The sequence below is a fragment of the Haemaphysalis longicornis genome, unplaced genomic scaffold (genome assembly GCF_048455015.1).
Source record: "Haemaphysalis longicornis isolate Haplotype H1 unplaced genomic scaffold, Haemaphysalis longicornis Haplotype H1 scaffold_4, whole genome shotgun sequence".
Taxonomy (NCBI): Eukaryota; Metazoa; Arthropoda; class Arachnida; order Ixodida; family Ixodidae; genus Haemaphysalis; species Haemaphysalis longicornis.
In genome coordinates this window covers 89,410,733-89,427,146 of record NW_027526361.1, presented here as the reverse complement: position 1 = coordinate 89,427,146, position 16,414 = coordinate 89,410,733, and the positions used below count along the sequence as shown (strand labels likewise).

The 16,414-nt window shown below is 48.1% G+C and overlaps 1 protein-coding gene across 3 annotated transcripts in view; it reads left to right on the top strand.

The window, feature by feature from the left end:
• The first annotated feature begins 2,577 nt into the window (after positions 1-2,577).
• Positions 2,578-16,414, top strand: part of Galphaq (G protein alpha q subunit) — a 36,213-nt gene continuing 22,376 nt past the window's right edge. Inside the window, exons 1-5 of one of the 3 annotated variants that reach the window (XM_077707176.1) lie at positions 2,578-2,715; positions 2,775-2,890; positions 2,982-3,210; positions 7,402-7,586; positions 12,753-12,907. In XM_077707176.1, coding sequence (XP_077563302.1) covers positions 3,090-3,210; positions 7,402-7,586; positions 12,753-12,907 — 461 coding nt within the window. In that variant the 5' untranslated portion in view covers positions 2,578-2,715; positions 2,775-2,890; positions 2,982-3,089. The other 2 variants (XM_077707175.1, XM_077707177.1) reach the window with 2 other exon arrangements.

The following is a 16,414-nucleotide window of genomic DNA, read 5'->3' as shown; positions in this document are numbered from 1 at the left end:
AGGATCTTGTTCACCTTTCTTGTTTTTAGTTATTGGGTGCACCGGCCGTGAGAAAAGTTCACGTTTTGGTTCCCTTTGAATGAAACAGATGACAGAATCTTGTAGTGCTTTCCCTTGAACTTTGCGTAAATTAGTTCCAGTTCATCGAACTTCTCTTCTTGAGATTAGTCCTTTGTGCAACAAAACTAACTTGGACTGTGCCGGAAATAAGTAATAATACAAATGAGGTGATAAACTGTCATGTACTCGGTCATTTGGTGGGCAGGACACCAGTCTGCTTATTTTAGGCTACATGTATTCCCAGTGCAGCATGATTGAAACACTAGCGACCTCTCGATAAGCTTGTGGCTACTAGAGGAAGCACTAAATTGTTGTGAGTAGCAGCTACGCAGTGAGAATCAGTTACAAATTTGATGGAAGCAACAGTATATACAGTATATAAGTACACAGATGAGATATCTATAGTTCAAATGTGATGTTTCAAGCAACAATATTATGCAGGTGTAAGTCTACATCTGAGCAGGCTGGCTTTATTAGTGGCTTCGAAAGGTTACAATTGAACTGGACGCAAATGTGGATGCAGCTTGTCGGACACTGTCAGCAGCTGCTTCAGGATGCGGCTGCATTTTCAGGGATACCGCTTGGTACATTCAGGGCATCACAATGAAGTAAAAAAAATGGGGAAGTGTTTTAGGGGCGAAGCCCCTCAGAGGCTCAGGCTGTCCGTGTCATCATATCTTGCCTCGTGTGGTGACGGTACTAAAACGCTGGGCCACTCGTTTTCCAACGCCACGTGCTAAAACGTGACGCATACTGAAAGAACACACCGGGACACTCGTTTTTCAACGCTTCGAGCTAGAACGCTTTGTGCTTCAAAGACACCAGACTTTCACAGCAAAGCTGTATACCTCCACTCCCCACGGGTTTTATCTCCGAGAGAGAGAGAGAGAGAAAGACTTTATTTATGGCCAGCAGGGAGTGGGAGGTCGGGATGCGCAGAGCCTCCACATCCCACCCACGTTCACTACGTCTTCGGGACTAGGCCCCGCCGGCGTCGTCGTGAGCGGTGCGCGAAAGGTACTCGGGAGTTCGTCCCTTTCCCCCCCGTCTGCGACTCGCTCCGCTTCTGCCTGGCGAGAGCAGCCTCGAGCTGCTGGACGGCTAGAGTTTGTGCGGCCAGGTCCGTCGAATATACGGCACTCGTTATGGTGTCCGGCAGCCGGCCGTAGAGGTCGGCAGCTTCCACGGGGTGCACTGCACAGTCCCACAGAATGTGGGCCAGAGTTGCGCGATGTTGCCCGCACACACTACACACGTCACTGGCGTACACGTCCGGGCACACGTGACGCGCGAGCGCCGGCGTGATCACTGACTGTGTTTGTAGTTGGCGTAGTAGCACTGCCTGCTGTCGTGTTAGTTCCGGGTGGGGCGCCGGAGCGGTGCGCCGGCCGAGCCGGTACCACTCCAGCACCTCCCCGTACGTGAGGAGGGGCTCCGGGTCCCGCTCCACGTCGTCGTTGTCGTCTTCGTCGTCTTCTTCGCGTTGGCCTCCCTCTGTCGCGGAGCTCGGCAGTGGGGAAGAGACCGCCGCCGCGCGGTTGGTCATGGGCAAAGACGCAAAGGCGTAAAGAATACACTTATACACTGCATGCTTTGCCCCTCCCCAGGTTTCACGTTAGTGGAGATAGCCCAGGATTTTTTTTTGTAGGAATCTGGCAGCCTTTACCATTTTACCAGTCTTTACTGCATAATTGCACCGGGAGAGGTGTCTTGGTAGCGTTGCAGGTAAGCTTTTTCAACTCTAAAACGTATGTACGTGGCCAACCCGCCAACTCAGCATCCTATGCAGTTTATGTCTCCACTACTATCTTATGGCTGTAAATGGCCTTTTACGGGCATGATATTACCTGGCTGTTACGCTGAACACCGCCAAAACAGGATCGTCAAAAAAGGTAAAATCACCGCAAATTCCCACTGGAGCCTACTTCGCGTTTGACCTCGTCAACGTCGCAAAACCGAAACTTGTAGTATGCGGTGCTTTGAACTAGATTTTATTTCGGCTCCAGCTAGCTGTAAACGATCGATGGCCCGCTGGCTCTGTTGTAGTCTATCGTCCATTAAATCACGACGTCCGTGGTGTTTGCATCTACTACCAGCGCCGAAATCGCCGTAAGAACAGAACTCACAGCTTCCCATTAACAGCTTGGGATCGCTCCTAACATTCGCGCATAACAGCCATGAAAACAATACAACTTAATATTTCCCCGCAGCCTCCATGTAAACACAAGTCTAACTATTTCACTGAGATAATAAAAAGAACTGCCGCGGGATACAACATTCGCAGTTCAAAATGGTTCAAATCAGGCGGGACGGTGGTCCGCAAACGCCAACAAAAATAACAACGTTGGAGCCTTCAGTGATGTAAAGAGTATCCAAACAAACCTTCACTGTAGTAGAAGAACACTTCTAAACACGCGTAATAGGAAAAGTCATCGGTTTTGCGATTTTTAACTGGATTACTTGACCCCAGGACCGCCGTCGAAATCTCGCATATGAGCGATCACGTGGTCAAGTCACGTGACACCCTCAGACACGACCTCTGTCCCATGATGCCTTGCGAAGCTTTCTGGTAGCGGCTGTTCGTTCAGTTGCGTGAACTCCCCGTGATGATGTGCTTCCTTTCCGTGGAAATTGGATTAGGAAGCCTTTAAGCAGGTACGTTTCCTTGCATAAGCCTGCGCCGGCAGCTAATTGATTTATGCGGCCACTTTTAGTGTCGGCCGAAGCGATCGGGATGCGGCGAAGGAGCTAGTTGCCACCCGGACAACGGGGGGACTGGCGCAAATTTCTCGGCTATCACCACACCCAGAGGAGTAAAGGAAGCTTGGGAGTACGGCGGTGAGGGTTGATTGGGTATTTGTGACGAGGTGTTCAGAGCTAGGGTTTGTTTTTTTTTTCTGTTTTCCTCATTTCTCCGAAAGGCTGGAGCACTCTGTGGATTGTCCGGCGAACGCCTACTGTGAGTGTGGCACCACGGAGTCGACGGAGTGACAAACTGGACGGCGGGTGTTTAAGAGGAGTCCGCGATCATGATGGCGTGTTGCATTAGTGAAGAAGCGAAAGAACAGAGAAGGATCAACCAAGAGATCGAGCGACAACTACGAAAGGATAAGCGGGATGCCCGGCGGGAGCTCAAGCTCCTCCTGCTCGGTAAGTAGCACGGACTGCACGCTACGCACGGATCCACTACGCTCGCCAACTGCATGACAGGCTCTGTGTATGGGCGGCCATGTTGATTTAGGCCTAATTTGAGCCGGTACTAAGCCTATTACGGCGCCTCCAGTTTTAAATATTCCCGTCACACTGCCGTCCGATCGCTCAGCGCCGTGTGCGGGACGGTTTGGAGGGGTACCGTGCACATGAGATGTGCGGCGGAGTCCACCGGGGAACCGCTAGCGGCGTTGCCGGTGCGCTCGCGCAAGCGCTGCGTGCGAACCGTGGGCCAGAAACGCTGCGCCGGCTGCAGCGCTCGAAAGCACCTCGAATCGGCGCGCACACGGGGCATGTTTCGTGTTCGGAAGAGTGCTAGACCCCGATGCGTGCATGTGAAACAAGTGCTGCGTCTCCGTTCTTCTTGCGGAGATCAGAAACGTTCGTCGGTTGCACGCAGCGGTCTCACCTTCAGTGCGATTTTGCTCGTTGCTGTTCGCCGACGCTTTTTTTGCTTGTTTGTTTCGAGCGCATTGCATGGTTGTGGCCCCGCTATCGAAGCGTCAGAAACCAAGGATGCTGCTGTTGCTTGCGAGCTCTGAATCATCAGCGGCGCTAACCCACAGATTGACGCTTGGCTCCGTGATGTCGGTGTGCGTTCCGCGGCTGTGCGATCGTACTGATCGTTCCACGGCTGGCCTACCGCTCACATCGGTCTGGAAATTCAAGCCCCATACGTCGCTATTTAGGGCTAAAATGTCTTTCTTGCGGCTCGAAGCAAGTGGGATGGTCAGTTTTTGGTTTCGCTTTGCGAGAAGCGCGCAGACGGGAGACCCGTCTAGTCGAGTAGGCGTGGTTGGCAGGCGTCTTGGCATGCCTACACGGTCTCGTAAACAACGCCGTTCGTTCACGAGAGCCGGACACGCTTGCAAATGGGGAATAGGCCAAACGTGCAAGGTTGACCGGCAAGGCCGCATTTGCGGCGCGTCCTTGAGTGGTGGTGAGATCATATGACCGCATGACCCGGGTTTTTTTTGTTTGTCTGTTTCGAGTGTAGTTTCCTCGTGATTGTAGGGGCGTACTTCTGGGAAAGCCGATACTAACGTTTCAGTTTCAAGAGACCCTTGTTTTCTGCGCGCCTGCCGTCCAAACACAGAGCCAGCAGTGTAAATAAGCCTGTTACATTCTTTTTTGTAATGGTCAGCATGCAAGCTGTTATTGCTTGTCAACTCCATGAGAAAACTGCTTGTTATACTAACCAATTGGTTGGGTTTTACACTTCAGTGGAGATTTGCTATAGCTGCCCTAGAGAAATTGCTTGTCTGCATTGTGTCCTTATCTGAACATTTTGCGATGATTCACTGGTTGAAGTGCAATGCTCTCGAATCTGCCGTATCTCACAAAAATAAAAATAAAACTTCAGCGAGGGGTGGGCATTTTTTCATCTCACAATTTTTATGTACAGATATTGTCAAATAGCCGTAGCTACTTTGTCTTGGCTCTTGCAGAACAAAACAAATGCAGCTGCGGATTTTTATTGCTAAAAACGACGTGTGCAATGTTTTTACCTCCTCCTGGGCCAGACAAAGATTGGGAAAACCAGTGTTTATCAGTGCTACATTGGGGTAGAGCAGGAAGTATAGCTTGCCAATAAAAAGGTTAGCATCCTAGGCATGCTGGTACTCCATAGCTAAATAGAATAATTGCGCAAGAAAGGAGAAACACGGACGAAGTCTTCAGTTCGTCCGCGTCTCTCCTTTTTTGCGCGATTATTCTATTTACTTGCCAATAAATTCAAATATAAAGCCTTGCGGGTCGCTGGCAAGATGGGGGTACTCCCAGGCTTCACCCGGTAAGGATACAGTTCAGACTGAGTGCCGCAGCTCGACTTGGCACAAAAACTACGCTCCGTAGTAAATGCTGTATATAGCTGTGAAATAATGCTCAGATAGGGCCACTCGCCGCACATAATAATGAACTCTCGGGTGTGTGGTTTCGAGAAACAGCACGTCCCTAAAGCCGGGTAGCATTTTTGGACGAATAAAGAAAAACGCTGGAGTGTGTCACTGACACGTCTGAATTGAAATGGGCAGGTTATGTCAGCAACACTTGGAAGGTTAAGGAATTGTTTTCATCCAGACCACGAATCGAATTCTAATCCCCGGATTTGACACTGTTTTACCACCCTGTTTTTTCCTAGCGTCGTACAGGCAGTCTTTCACCGTGCATCGACGGCTTGTTGCAAGTGCGCAAATAATGGTTACATCACTAAATGCACATCCTGTGGACTTTTCTCGTGCAACTGTTAGTGTAACCATAACAGTCTGCGGGGGCCAGGAAGTGTGTCGTAAACCACAGTGCCGTGCTCTCCCTTACTGTGGGAGTTGAGAAGTGTGTGTGTGCAATAGTAGGCCCTTAAACTCTGTGCGGCTTCGTCTGGCTTCCGCTGCGGTGGCTGTTTTTTGTTTTTTGTATCATTGTTGACACTGTTAAAGGAGGTACTGTACATTCGTCAGGAGCAAAGCCAGAAATTTTGCTCAAAAGCAGGGGTGGGGGGGCTGAGATTGCACCCGTCGTCCCCCATGATTTTTCAAGGGATTAAAAATATGTATAACAAAGACATTACCGTGACTGATAATATGCATAACTATTACTGGAAACACGTAACTACTAACTGCCAAGAACAGGCAAGGAAATGTTTCATAACAACTTATTCACATCTTCCGACAATTGTGGCAGAAGTGCTTGCTGCCAGTTTGCAATTTTCTATTTTGTCTACGTAGGAATAGCTCTTAAAGGAATATAAATATGTGAATAACAAATATGTAAGCAAAAACATGGAAGTACAGAACTGATTCATCTAAAACTAATAAAGCCCAGAGCGGACATTATAATTGTGAAAACACGAAACAAGCTGGGCATTTTATTTTATTGTCACTTTGTCATGCAAGATTCTTTCTTTTTTTTTTTTTTTTTGCACTCATGCAAGAGTTAGGGACAAATCTTCACAGCTGTATTTTATGCAAATGTATTGTGTCGGACCAGCTGTCAACTGTTGCATACTGCAGACTGCAGATAATTGCACCAAAATTAGTCACACAAAAATGTGTCGAAATGTACAGTTGGGGTGAAAAAATTGAGATGATTATACTTCGATTAGGGCAACAAAAGTGCCACTGGCAACAAAGTGTTCATTAATACAGAAAGCCCATTCTACATGATGTGAATTTACCATTCGTTGTTGCGGTGCACAAAACAACCTATATTTGCCGCTGCGGCAATAGATCGTTTTGCCGCACGCACAGCGCCGCAGCAACAAATTTTTCTCGGGTAAATTCACACCATGGAGGGGGGAAGGGGGTCTGAAGTTGTTAGTGCATTGGTTTCCGGTGGTGGTCCTGGTTGCGCAGAGGTACTGAAGCAGCGAGGCCTGCGGTTTCGCCCACAGATCTACCCTAGTTTGTTCTGAGCAGCGACTTTGTCTCATCGCGGAGCGTGAGCTTGCAGAACACCCCCGTTATGAAGGCCTTGCATCATAGGAGTTAGTAATGCCGGATCCCCAGGTGGTCAAAATTAATCCGAGGCCCTCCACTACGGCGTGCCTCATCGCTTGCGTTGCGTCGGCGCATCAAACCCTACTATCCATCAAATCAGCTAGTAATGCCAGAAGGGGAAACGGACCACCAAGAGAGATTAGGTGCGTTTTCCGGTCAGGATTGATGGGCTTCTCAACAAAATCCTAGAATGGTTTCTGGTGCAGGCGGTTTCCTTGGTTGCTGTGCAGCACGACAAAATTTCAGGGAGGCGGGGCTGAAGCCCCCCCCCCCCCTTCGCCTCTGGTGTTCACTGACAACTTGGTTATTACAATGAAGCCTGAAAATTATTTGTAGAGGTGTTGCAGCAGTGCATTGAGCACATTCGCTGCTGTTCAGTTTTGTGGACGCATACACGCACAAATACTTGCCGGGTTCCACTTTTGAGGTTCTTGCTGGTTGTAGAGGACTTGTGCCGTGAACATAGCGGGAATGGTGGAAAGATTTAGCTCTTTTTGCTGCACCGAGTTCGACCTGGTTCTCTGTCGGTGCACAGCACGTTGCTTTTGCAGTGTGAATTGCATGTTGCGAAAGCAGAGCGTAAGGTTGGGAGATTGTTTTAAAACGGTGGTGCCCGTGTCGTCATCTCTCTCTGCAGGCACGGGGGAGTCGGGAAAGAGCACGTTCATCAAACAGATGAGGATCATCCACGGGAACGGCTACAACGATGAGGACAAGAAGGCGTTCATCAAGCTCGTCTACCAGAACATCTTCATGGCCATGCAGAGCATGGTGAAGGCCCGCGAGATGCTGAAGATTCCTTTCTCCCACGCAGAGAACCAGGTGGGTGGGCACACTCGAGTAACCTTTGCCTCGATAGTACCAGCTCTCAAAAATGCACAGTGAGGAACAGTGGCGAGTGGAAATGCGTGGCAAGACGCCTTTCGCCATTGCAGGGCGAATCGCTTACGTGTTCATTTTTTTGCTTTCTTTGCACGCCGAAACATATAGTGTTTTGTCTGCAGAAGTTTAGATTTAGGAGAGCCTTCTTGTGGGTTCTAAAAGTGTGCAAGGGACCATAAGGAATGCTCCCTTGCATGACCCGGGCTTGTTGGTGCACAATGCTGTGTGAAGATCAGAATGGCACGAAACAGTATTGGCCGCAGTCAGCAATGTGAGGCTGTGTACACGGAAGAAAAGAAAACAGGCTCTAGGAAACTGTGTGAGCATTAATGAGTGGGTCGGGCAGTCTCACAACAGGTTGCCTCCGTCTGCCCGAAATCACTGTAATCCTTGGAAGTGGTGATGGATGAAGGAACCTCGGTGAAACATCCCCAAATGCAAAGTGTAACACTGAAAAAAGGCTGTCTCTGGTAGGTGCCTGACACAGGGCCTTCCTGCGTTTTGTAACTTCCAGAACTCCGCTTTTGCCAAAAAAATACCAGACTAAGTTGGCTGGCATTGGCGGGAAGTTACTGCCGTACCATCTGATGCAGTTGTTTTCAAGTTCAGATCAGTGTGGTGTTCCTTTTTCACATGGCAACGTATTCGGTTTTCCAGCAGCTGTGCTCACAAAACGATCAAAAGGGGCCCAGGGCTTTGAGAATGCTGTACGCCACTGCCAGATGGACTTAAAACTAGAGGGTATAAGTGGGCAACAGGGAAAGTAGTGCGAGTGAAGCTTGCGTGCATTATTTAGGAGCAGTGCGTCACCGTAATTATCAGTTATATTCAGTCCTATCGAAAAATGGTGAAAAAAAAAAAAATTTACCCAATCGTGCAAGCGTTTGTACATAAAATTCTGACCTCCCAAACAAATTGCGAGCCCACTGCTTTGATGCAGACGTCAGCATATTTCATTAATAGAGGACACCGGCCTTTAAAGTCAAAATATGGTGAAAGGGAATGTTATTTTGAAACTCTTGTAACTTTTCTTGGTGAGACCATTTTCATACGCGAGTGCTATCTGGGAGCACATCCTGCGTAGTTCTCTAAAAAGGCCGAATAATGGTAGTTTCTGATCGAAGGTGGTGTAAGTTACGCAGAGGTGCCCGTATGTGCACCACCCCACTTCCGAATGGGGCAGTTTACCAACGTCTTGGTATCACTTTATTCTTTTTATTTCCACCCGAGCTGTGCACGAAACCAAACCATAAAAATGAACAAACCAAAGCATAAACTCTGGCTGTGCCATTAGTCGCTGATTGGGCACTTCCCATTGACGCGCACCGTTTTGTCTAAGCCCTTGTTGTTGGCACGGGTGGCACCATTTTGGAAAATTCGTCGACGGGGCCCGAGACGTGAAGCGTGCGTGCAGTTTCGAAGTGCTGACAAGTTTGGAAAACAATGTGGAAGGACGTGTAGCGTTGGAGCCAGCATTCAATATGCGACAGCTGAAGTGGAGCCTTTCGGTGCGACAGTCGACCAAACGGCTGATTCTCGTGGGATGATGATCATCACCTGTGGCGTCAAGAACTAGTGGACAGCAAAATTGCTGACTTCAATGTCTACGACGGAATGCGCGCTATGAAGGGATTGTGCAGAAGACAAACAACGTGGGTCTATAAGCGTTGCCATCATTATATGAAACCGTCGACATGTCCCATCTTGGAAAAACTGCACCAAACATGCTGTAAAATTGTGCCTGTGCCCGCGTTGTTCTATCTGTGGTGACATCGATCGAGTGGAAGTGTGGTAGGAAGTGCTGTGAAGCGCACTGCTTTTCAATGTGCCGAACAGTAGGCAGGATGGGCCCAGATCCCAATGTTTATCAACAGTGGCAAGCTTCCTGCACAACGAAGCCTTGCCAGCCTGCCTGGAAGCCAAGTGGAAACCTGCCAACGGCTTGACAACAAAATGTGCCTTATTGAGAAAATGCATTTCAGAAGCCGTCTGGATTATTGCCATCTGTTTCGAAAAGACGTGGCTGACAGAGGCCATGTTGTGACCTCCGTGTTGTGACCTATCTACTGTCAGGAGCAAACTTGCAAATACACCATTTGAGGAAAGAACCAGCTTACATAGGAATGTTAGCAGCTGTGGTGCTTTTTATGTGGCCAATTGAGCGATACTGCTTGCGCTACACCGCAGTGCTTTGTGACAAGGACAGCCTGTGTGTTACAGGGAATAAAAAGGGCCCGGGTGTGTGGGTTTATACAGGTAGAAAGAAAAAAAAAAGGCCGTGTGAACCACGGGAAACAATGCTGCGTAACCTCTAAAGCGCAAGTGGAACCATGCTGAAAGGCTCTGGGAAAATGTCCAACTTGCTGTTCACAGGTTCAGGGCATCGTATGGAAATTTCAGATACGAGTTTTTCTTGGTCAATTATTATGGCACCAGGTTAGAGCGTTGTTAAAGTGCTGCATTCAAGTTCAAAGTAAGGGAAACCATTGATTTTACTGAGACTTAAAAAGGAGTGGAAATTGGCTGGCAATTAGAAATGGAAAATTGAGCACCCCTTTTTTCTTTTTTAAGGTGGATGTTTTTTTGTGATTTTCTCTGAAGTACGGGAAGATGGCATTGTTGCAGAGGAGGTTGTGTACATTTTTGGAGAAGTCAGTAGTGTAGCGTGGCACAATACCCCTCAAGAGGGAGCATGTGTGCAGGTGACAGTTACGAGACAGCGAGAATGCACCCCATAACCGGTCATCATATTCTGTTTCCTTAAATTTCCTTGAAAGTGGGCGTGACCCCAAATTTGACTCGCATTTGCGCATGAGAAAAATTTAAGGTTAATTTCTCGTGGTAAGGAATTTGAGTGTGGATTGGGGAGGGAGATCAGGACAAAAGCTGCCTTCTCAGAAACATGTATAGTTCCGCCTGCACAAGTGCGACAACGCGACAGTTGCGCAACGGTGAAATACATTGGCAGTCTGCTATGCTTTTTGCCTGGAGCTACTATGCTACCGCAGGAAGTTCAGGGGGAGGAGAATTTTCCGGACTGTGCAACAGAATGGCCTGGGCACCCATATATTCTGTGCTAGTAAATGTAAAATGGAATGGCCATTGTTAAACGTTAATTTTCGGTCTTGCAGAGCCCGTCGTATGTGGCCTCCCCTGCTGCAGTCGACGGATCTTCTGAAAGCACCAGTAGGCCTGTCGTAGGCACCCGTGTAGCACTTGTTTAGAAAACATCTTGAATAAACGTCGTGCAGAAAAACTGACGGCAGGTGGAAACACACGTGGCGCTACAAATTTGTGTGGCAGTAGCTGAAATATTGAATGTCGGAAATACTTTGCTGAGCAACTTATGAAATGAAATCTGGGAAAGCCTTTAAACCATTGCATTTGCACTGAAGCAATTACTGCATGTGTGAGTTTGAGAACTAGCATTTAGTCCTGCTTAATGCTGTCATGCATGCAACGATTCCTATTTTGGTGTATTTTGCGATGTTCAGCCCGTGCTTTTTCGTGACTCTGCAAGGGATTGATTGCTGAGTTGCGAAGGCACAGCCGTGGAAAAAGAGGCCTTATACAACGGCGAACTCTGTTTACCGATGTCTCATATAACCAATTATTCGGGGTGCGGGGGAGGCCTTTGCAACTTATGCAAGTCTGTGTGGGAATTGTGGAAGCCCGTGACTGCCACTGCCTAGTTCGGCAATGTGACATTGTATTGCGGCCAGGCTGTTTTTGATGTGTTAATTTAAGTTGAAACGCCCGGCCTTCGGCGCCATTCGACACCGGCCGAATAGCGAACGTGCTCCTGTCTGTAGTCGAAGCAAGCCAGACATCGGTCGAAATGAAAGCCTGCAAACGTTTTTAGCATGAAGGGGGGGAGGGGGGGTCTTAAAATTGTTTGTGTAACCAGAGCTCGATGTCTGCCGGTTGCGAAACTATTTTTAGAATGTGACACTGGCGTGCACCCCTCCTTTTTGAAATTGAACATTGGCACGATGTCTGTAGGTGAGGAAAAAAAGCAAATGCTTGCACATGCTCAGGCATTTATTTTCTAGCAATTAAAAGAGGTCATTTTGGTTACGTAATTCAGTCATCGTGCTAAACATTGCAACGCTTTGTTCGCAGCATAGCAAGTGCTCCTGGTCCCTTTTGATGCAAGGTGGGCCCCGCGTAGCACTGCAGGAGCTATGGCAAGCCAACTTGCAGCAGGCTAAACTTGATGCATGGGCCCTGAGGGTGTTTCGATAACCCTTGAGCGGGGCGGCATAGTGGCATGTATAGAACTGTTCGTTTTCGGGTTTGTTTATATATTTTTTAAATCGGGGGGTAAAAATGAAAAGTACAAAGTACAAGAATCTTGTGCTATTTTTTGAACCGATAACCAGGGAAAATCAGTTTTTTTTTTAAACCATTAATACACCCACTTTATTTGGGAATGGTATCACGAGCTCCTTAACTCTAACGCGTTAAAATTGGTGTTTGTTTTAAGCTAGTAATAAGAGGGGGGGGGGGGAGGTAATCAGGGTTTTCAAGAAAATGCTCTCCGATATTCGGCGTTTGTTTGGAAATGAATCGGCAATCATGATGACAGCAAAAGAGCGTTGGTAACTTCTAAGAAATGAAACATTTTATTCACGAAAAGCTGGTCATCGACTTTTCACTCATCCTTGATTGGAGACCTGTTTGCTGAACGTATCTTAGCTGGGAGACAACAATATCAGTGCTGCATTTTCCAGTCTGAGGTAGCGAGCCGCCGAGTTAAGCCAATACTGAATGAGTTCAGAAGCCGTGTTTGTGGGGCATGCTTTGTGCAAGCAACAGGTGAGAACGGCGGACCGTCAGCGCACGATTGTGCGGATAGCTACTTTGCAAAGGTCCATTCGGGGAGAGGAATCGGGTTTAACCCGATTCGGCTGAAACGAACATATGTTCGGGGTGTAAGAATCGGGTAAAATGGGTTGTACGCGAAAACGGACAACCCTACGTATATAGTGAAGGTGTGGTAAGACAGAGCACTTGAGAAGCGACTGAACATCCGAGCAGTCGTCTCCTTTGCCTCGTAGGGGCCCCCTGATGCATTCTCGCCTCCTTGTCTCCCTCTTGTTGCAGGAGCACGCCAACCTGGTGATGTCGGTGGACTACGAGACGGTGACGACGTTTGAGCGTCCCTACGTGGAGGCCATCAAGCACCTCTGGGCGGACGGGGGCATCCAGGAGTGCTACGACCGGCGGCGCGAGTACCAGCTCACCGACTCGGCCAAATAGTGAGGGGCTCCATTCCCTTTAGTGGATGGGGGGGTGCACAGTTTTGGAGGGAAGAAGGTGGGCTTTTTAAAAAAGGCCCTTCAATCTCACCCCTACCACTCCGAATGTTGATTAGTTGTTGACTTGTTATGCGGTCAGTGTGGGTGAATTTACTACAGAAGAGCTTCAGAGAGACCTCAAGGGTTATTGAAGTGTAAAGGCAAGTTGTCCTGTAACAGCAGTTCGCATTACCGTGAATACCATTCACTGCAACCGCTGTTGCTTATGGATGCAGGAAATGCCAAAAGGATGAGAACGGGGTATGACTGCCACCCTGCACGGTTTTTGCACACAATTTCTCATCACCATTACCAGCCTATCCTCTCTCATGGATCTCCATCTGCTCCTGTTCTGCACTGCACTGTTTGCCTCCGCACTTGTCTTGTTTCGTTTCTCCATCGAGTTATCGGTTTTCCCTACTTTTGATCCCTTTTTTTGGCAGCCACTCGGTTACCGTGGTGGTCCACCAGTTGTCTCATTCTGTTGCATTCTATGCCCAGCCCACTTAATTTCACCTAAGATTTCTTTCATGCCCTTGAGAGCCTTTTTTACTATTGGGGCATCATAAGCTGAGCTTGTATGCTCAGTAGGTTCCCCTGGTCTAAGCCTGGTGTAGAATCGTTCTGCTACTTTTATTATCTCGTCCATGCTGTGCCTGATTGCCCTGCTTATCATCTCTGAATGTGTACATTCAGTCTGGGTCGATAACTAGCTTCTTCCAAGTTACTTTTAAGCTTCCTCCTATTGCCAGCGTTTCCTCAATCACTGCCATGTTGTACGCACAGATGTCATTCGTTTTACTTCTGTCAATCAGTTCCGACAACTGTGCTAATTTAGCTTGATCCACCGTACTCGACACTCTCATGTTCTAATGTTTCAGTTTTGTTTAGTTTAGTGTTCCAGTTTGTTTCCTACATGCTGCTTTTCCCACAACCGCTGCTGATTCTGCGAGTGCCGTTGTTAGGTTGTCATTTAGCCTGTCTACTCCATCCTCATTCTCCCCGTTTAAAAGTATGAATTCGTTTTGGTTGGTTATTTTAAATTCCTGCATCCTGGCTCTGACTGACTCCATGCTCAGTTTCTGACTTTTCGTGAGCTTTCTTCTTTCTCTTTTGAGATTCAGCCTTACTTTGCGCTTAATGAACATCTTTACGTCCTGCACAGTACCTGGATTGTCACTTAAAATGAATTCAGCTTTTTTTTTTTTTTGTACCTTGGGGGCCTTTCCATGTCCATTTGCTATTCTTTCGTTTGTACAAGAATGTGTTCAACATGAGCTTATTTCTCTCTGCAAATCCAACCAGTATATTTCCTTGACTGTTGCAAGTCACTGTTCCAGAGTTTCCCATTTACTGTCTCCTACTGTCGTTTCACCTACCTTTGCGTTAGTCTCCCATCACAATCATGAATTGCGTTGTTCCCTTATTCATTGCTAACTCAGCGTCTTCGTAGAAACTATCTACGGCCTCATCATCGTAGCTAGCTGCTAGTGTGTATTGTTCTGCTGAGCCCAAGGACACTGGTTCAATTCCCGGCTGCGGCAGCCGGTTTTCTGATGGAGGCGAAGAGCCAAAAAGCTCTTTTGTTCGAGATTTCGTCTCCTGTTCTGCTGAGCCCAAGGACACTGGTTCAATTCCCGGCTGCGGCAGCCGGTTTTCTGATGGAGGCGAAGAGCCAAAAAACCCTTGTGTTCGAGATTTCGTCGCCTGTTGAAGATTCCTGGGTGGCCCTCCACTGCGGCACACCTCATCGCCTGTGTGGCGTCAGCACGTTAAAACCTCATAATCAATCATTCAGCTGTTGGTGTGTAGGCTTGTACTGTATCACGTGTTTAGCTTGATCACGACGACTCCAACCTCGTTGATACTGAAGAATTCCTCCACGTTCCCCGCTATCGTGCCGTGATTACAAAATCCCACCCCTGTGCTCTTTCTTTTCATAAGGTCCTCAGTAGCATAGAATATGCCCACTACTCAACTCCATGAAGCCTTCTCCTGACCTCACTTAGCCCTATGATATCCCACTTAATGTCCTAGAGCTCTTCTAATGGTGGTTAAACGTTGCAAAGTCCCAGTTCCAGAGGCACCCTGTCCCAACCCAGTGTTTGTTAGCACCCTCTTCTTTGTCACTGGCCTGACTGTTGCCATGGTGAGGTGCCCTGCAGCTGCTGGGGACTGAGGGCCGATACTTGGGTCGGTGAATCATGGCAGGTGGGGGCCAGCTATTACACCAGGGTGGCCAGATCCTCCTCTGGTGAGGGAGTGCTGCTTGTGTCCCCAAGAGCCTTCCTAGCATGCTTGCACGTATCCAGTTTAGCCGCTCAAGTATCCAGTATGATGGTTACTTCTGGACCAGGCAGCACTCCACGCTTGCGGTATTCTGACAGCTAGGGAAAAAAAAGAAGCTGCGGGTGGCATTGGCCATAACCGTGGATCTTTTAAAGGAGGGAGGAGATATTGTACTGAAAAAGCTTGCTGCGCTGTTTTCAGATCGCTTAATGACTCTAAAAGTGCCCATAGCCTGGGAAAACACCAACATAGTTCTGATTCACAAGAAGGGAGATACCAAAGACCTTAAAGGAGCCATGAAGAGAAAATGCAAGTTGGTTTTATTCGAAAGATTTCGTGTTTTATAGTGCCCCCAGCGCTTGTCCGGATACAAACGGTGCTTTATTCACTGAGAAATTAAACAATTTAGGTTAAAATTTTGATTTTCCCGCTCAATCGTGCGTTTTCGTGGTCCCAAGTGACATCACGGGAACCGACCACTCTGCAGCCTAGAGTACCTTCATTCACGCATCCGCCGTACAGGGTAGAGACACGTAACGCTGGCGTCGCCATGTTCGGTTGCTCGCTCGCCGCCGAACCAAGTCATTGTGTCAAAACCGCGCTAAAATTATCGCCGCAACGCGGTTTACTGAAGAAGTTTGAATCATATTGTCTGTTTCGCGTTGCTAGGTCTCGTGGGAAACGAAAAGAATAACGCGTTGAGCCCGTTGGCCCAATTGCGGCGGCACGGGACCGTTCAAAGGTTGTCTCCACCCTGTACAGCGGTGTTGGTTTGTTCCCGCGTTTCTTTACGTTCTGTAACCTAGATGGCGCCACCATACCGTGGCAAGCGTTTGGTTTGTTTTTGCCCGCATTTAAACCTGGCTTGTTTTTGTTCTGGGAGAAAATATTCGTTCCCTGAAACAGTGCTCGCTCGACAAATGGGGTCACGTAAGACACCGTTGCTTTCGTCAATCGGCCAGTGTCGTCTGAGACAACCCCAAGCCCCGTAGTGCTGTGCAGCTAAACCAAAGCATGCTGTGCGCAGTACGAACAGCAGAACGCATCAGTACTTCTATGTTTACATGTGCTTTCGTAACTTCCACTGTTTGTCCCATCATTCTTATTGCTTTGTAAAGAATGTGCCCTAAATTTAAGCACAAATCGCTCGTTCGTCTAGTTTGTAAGCTCTACCTAATT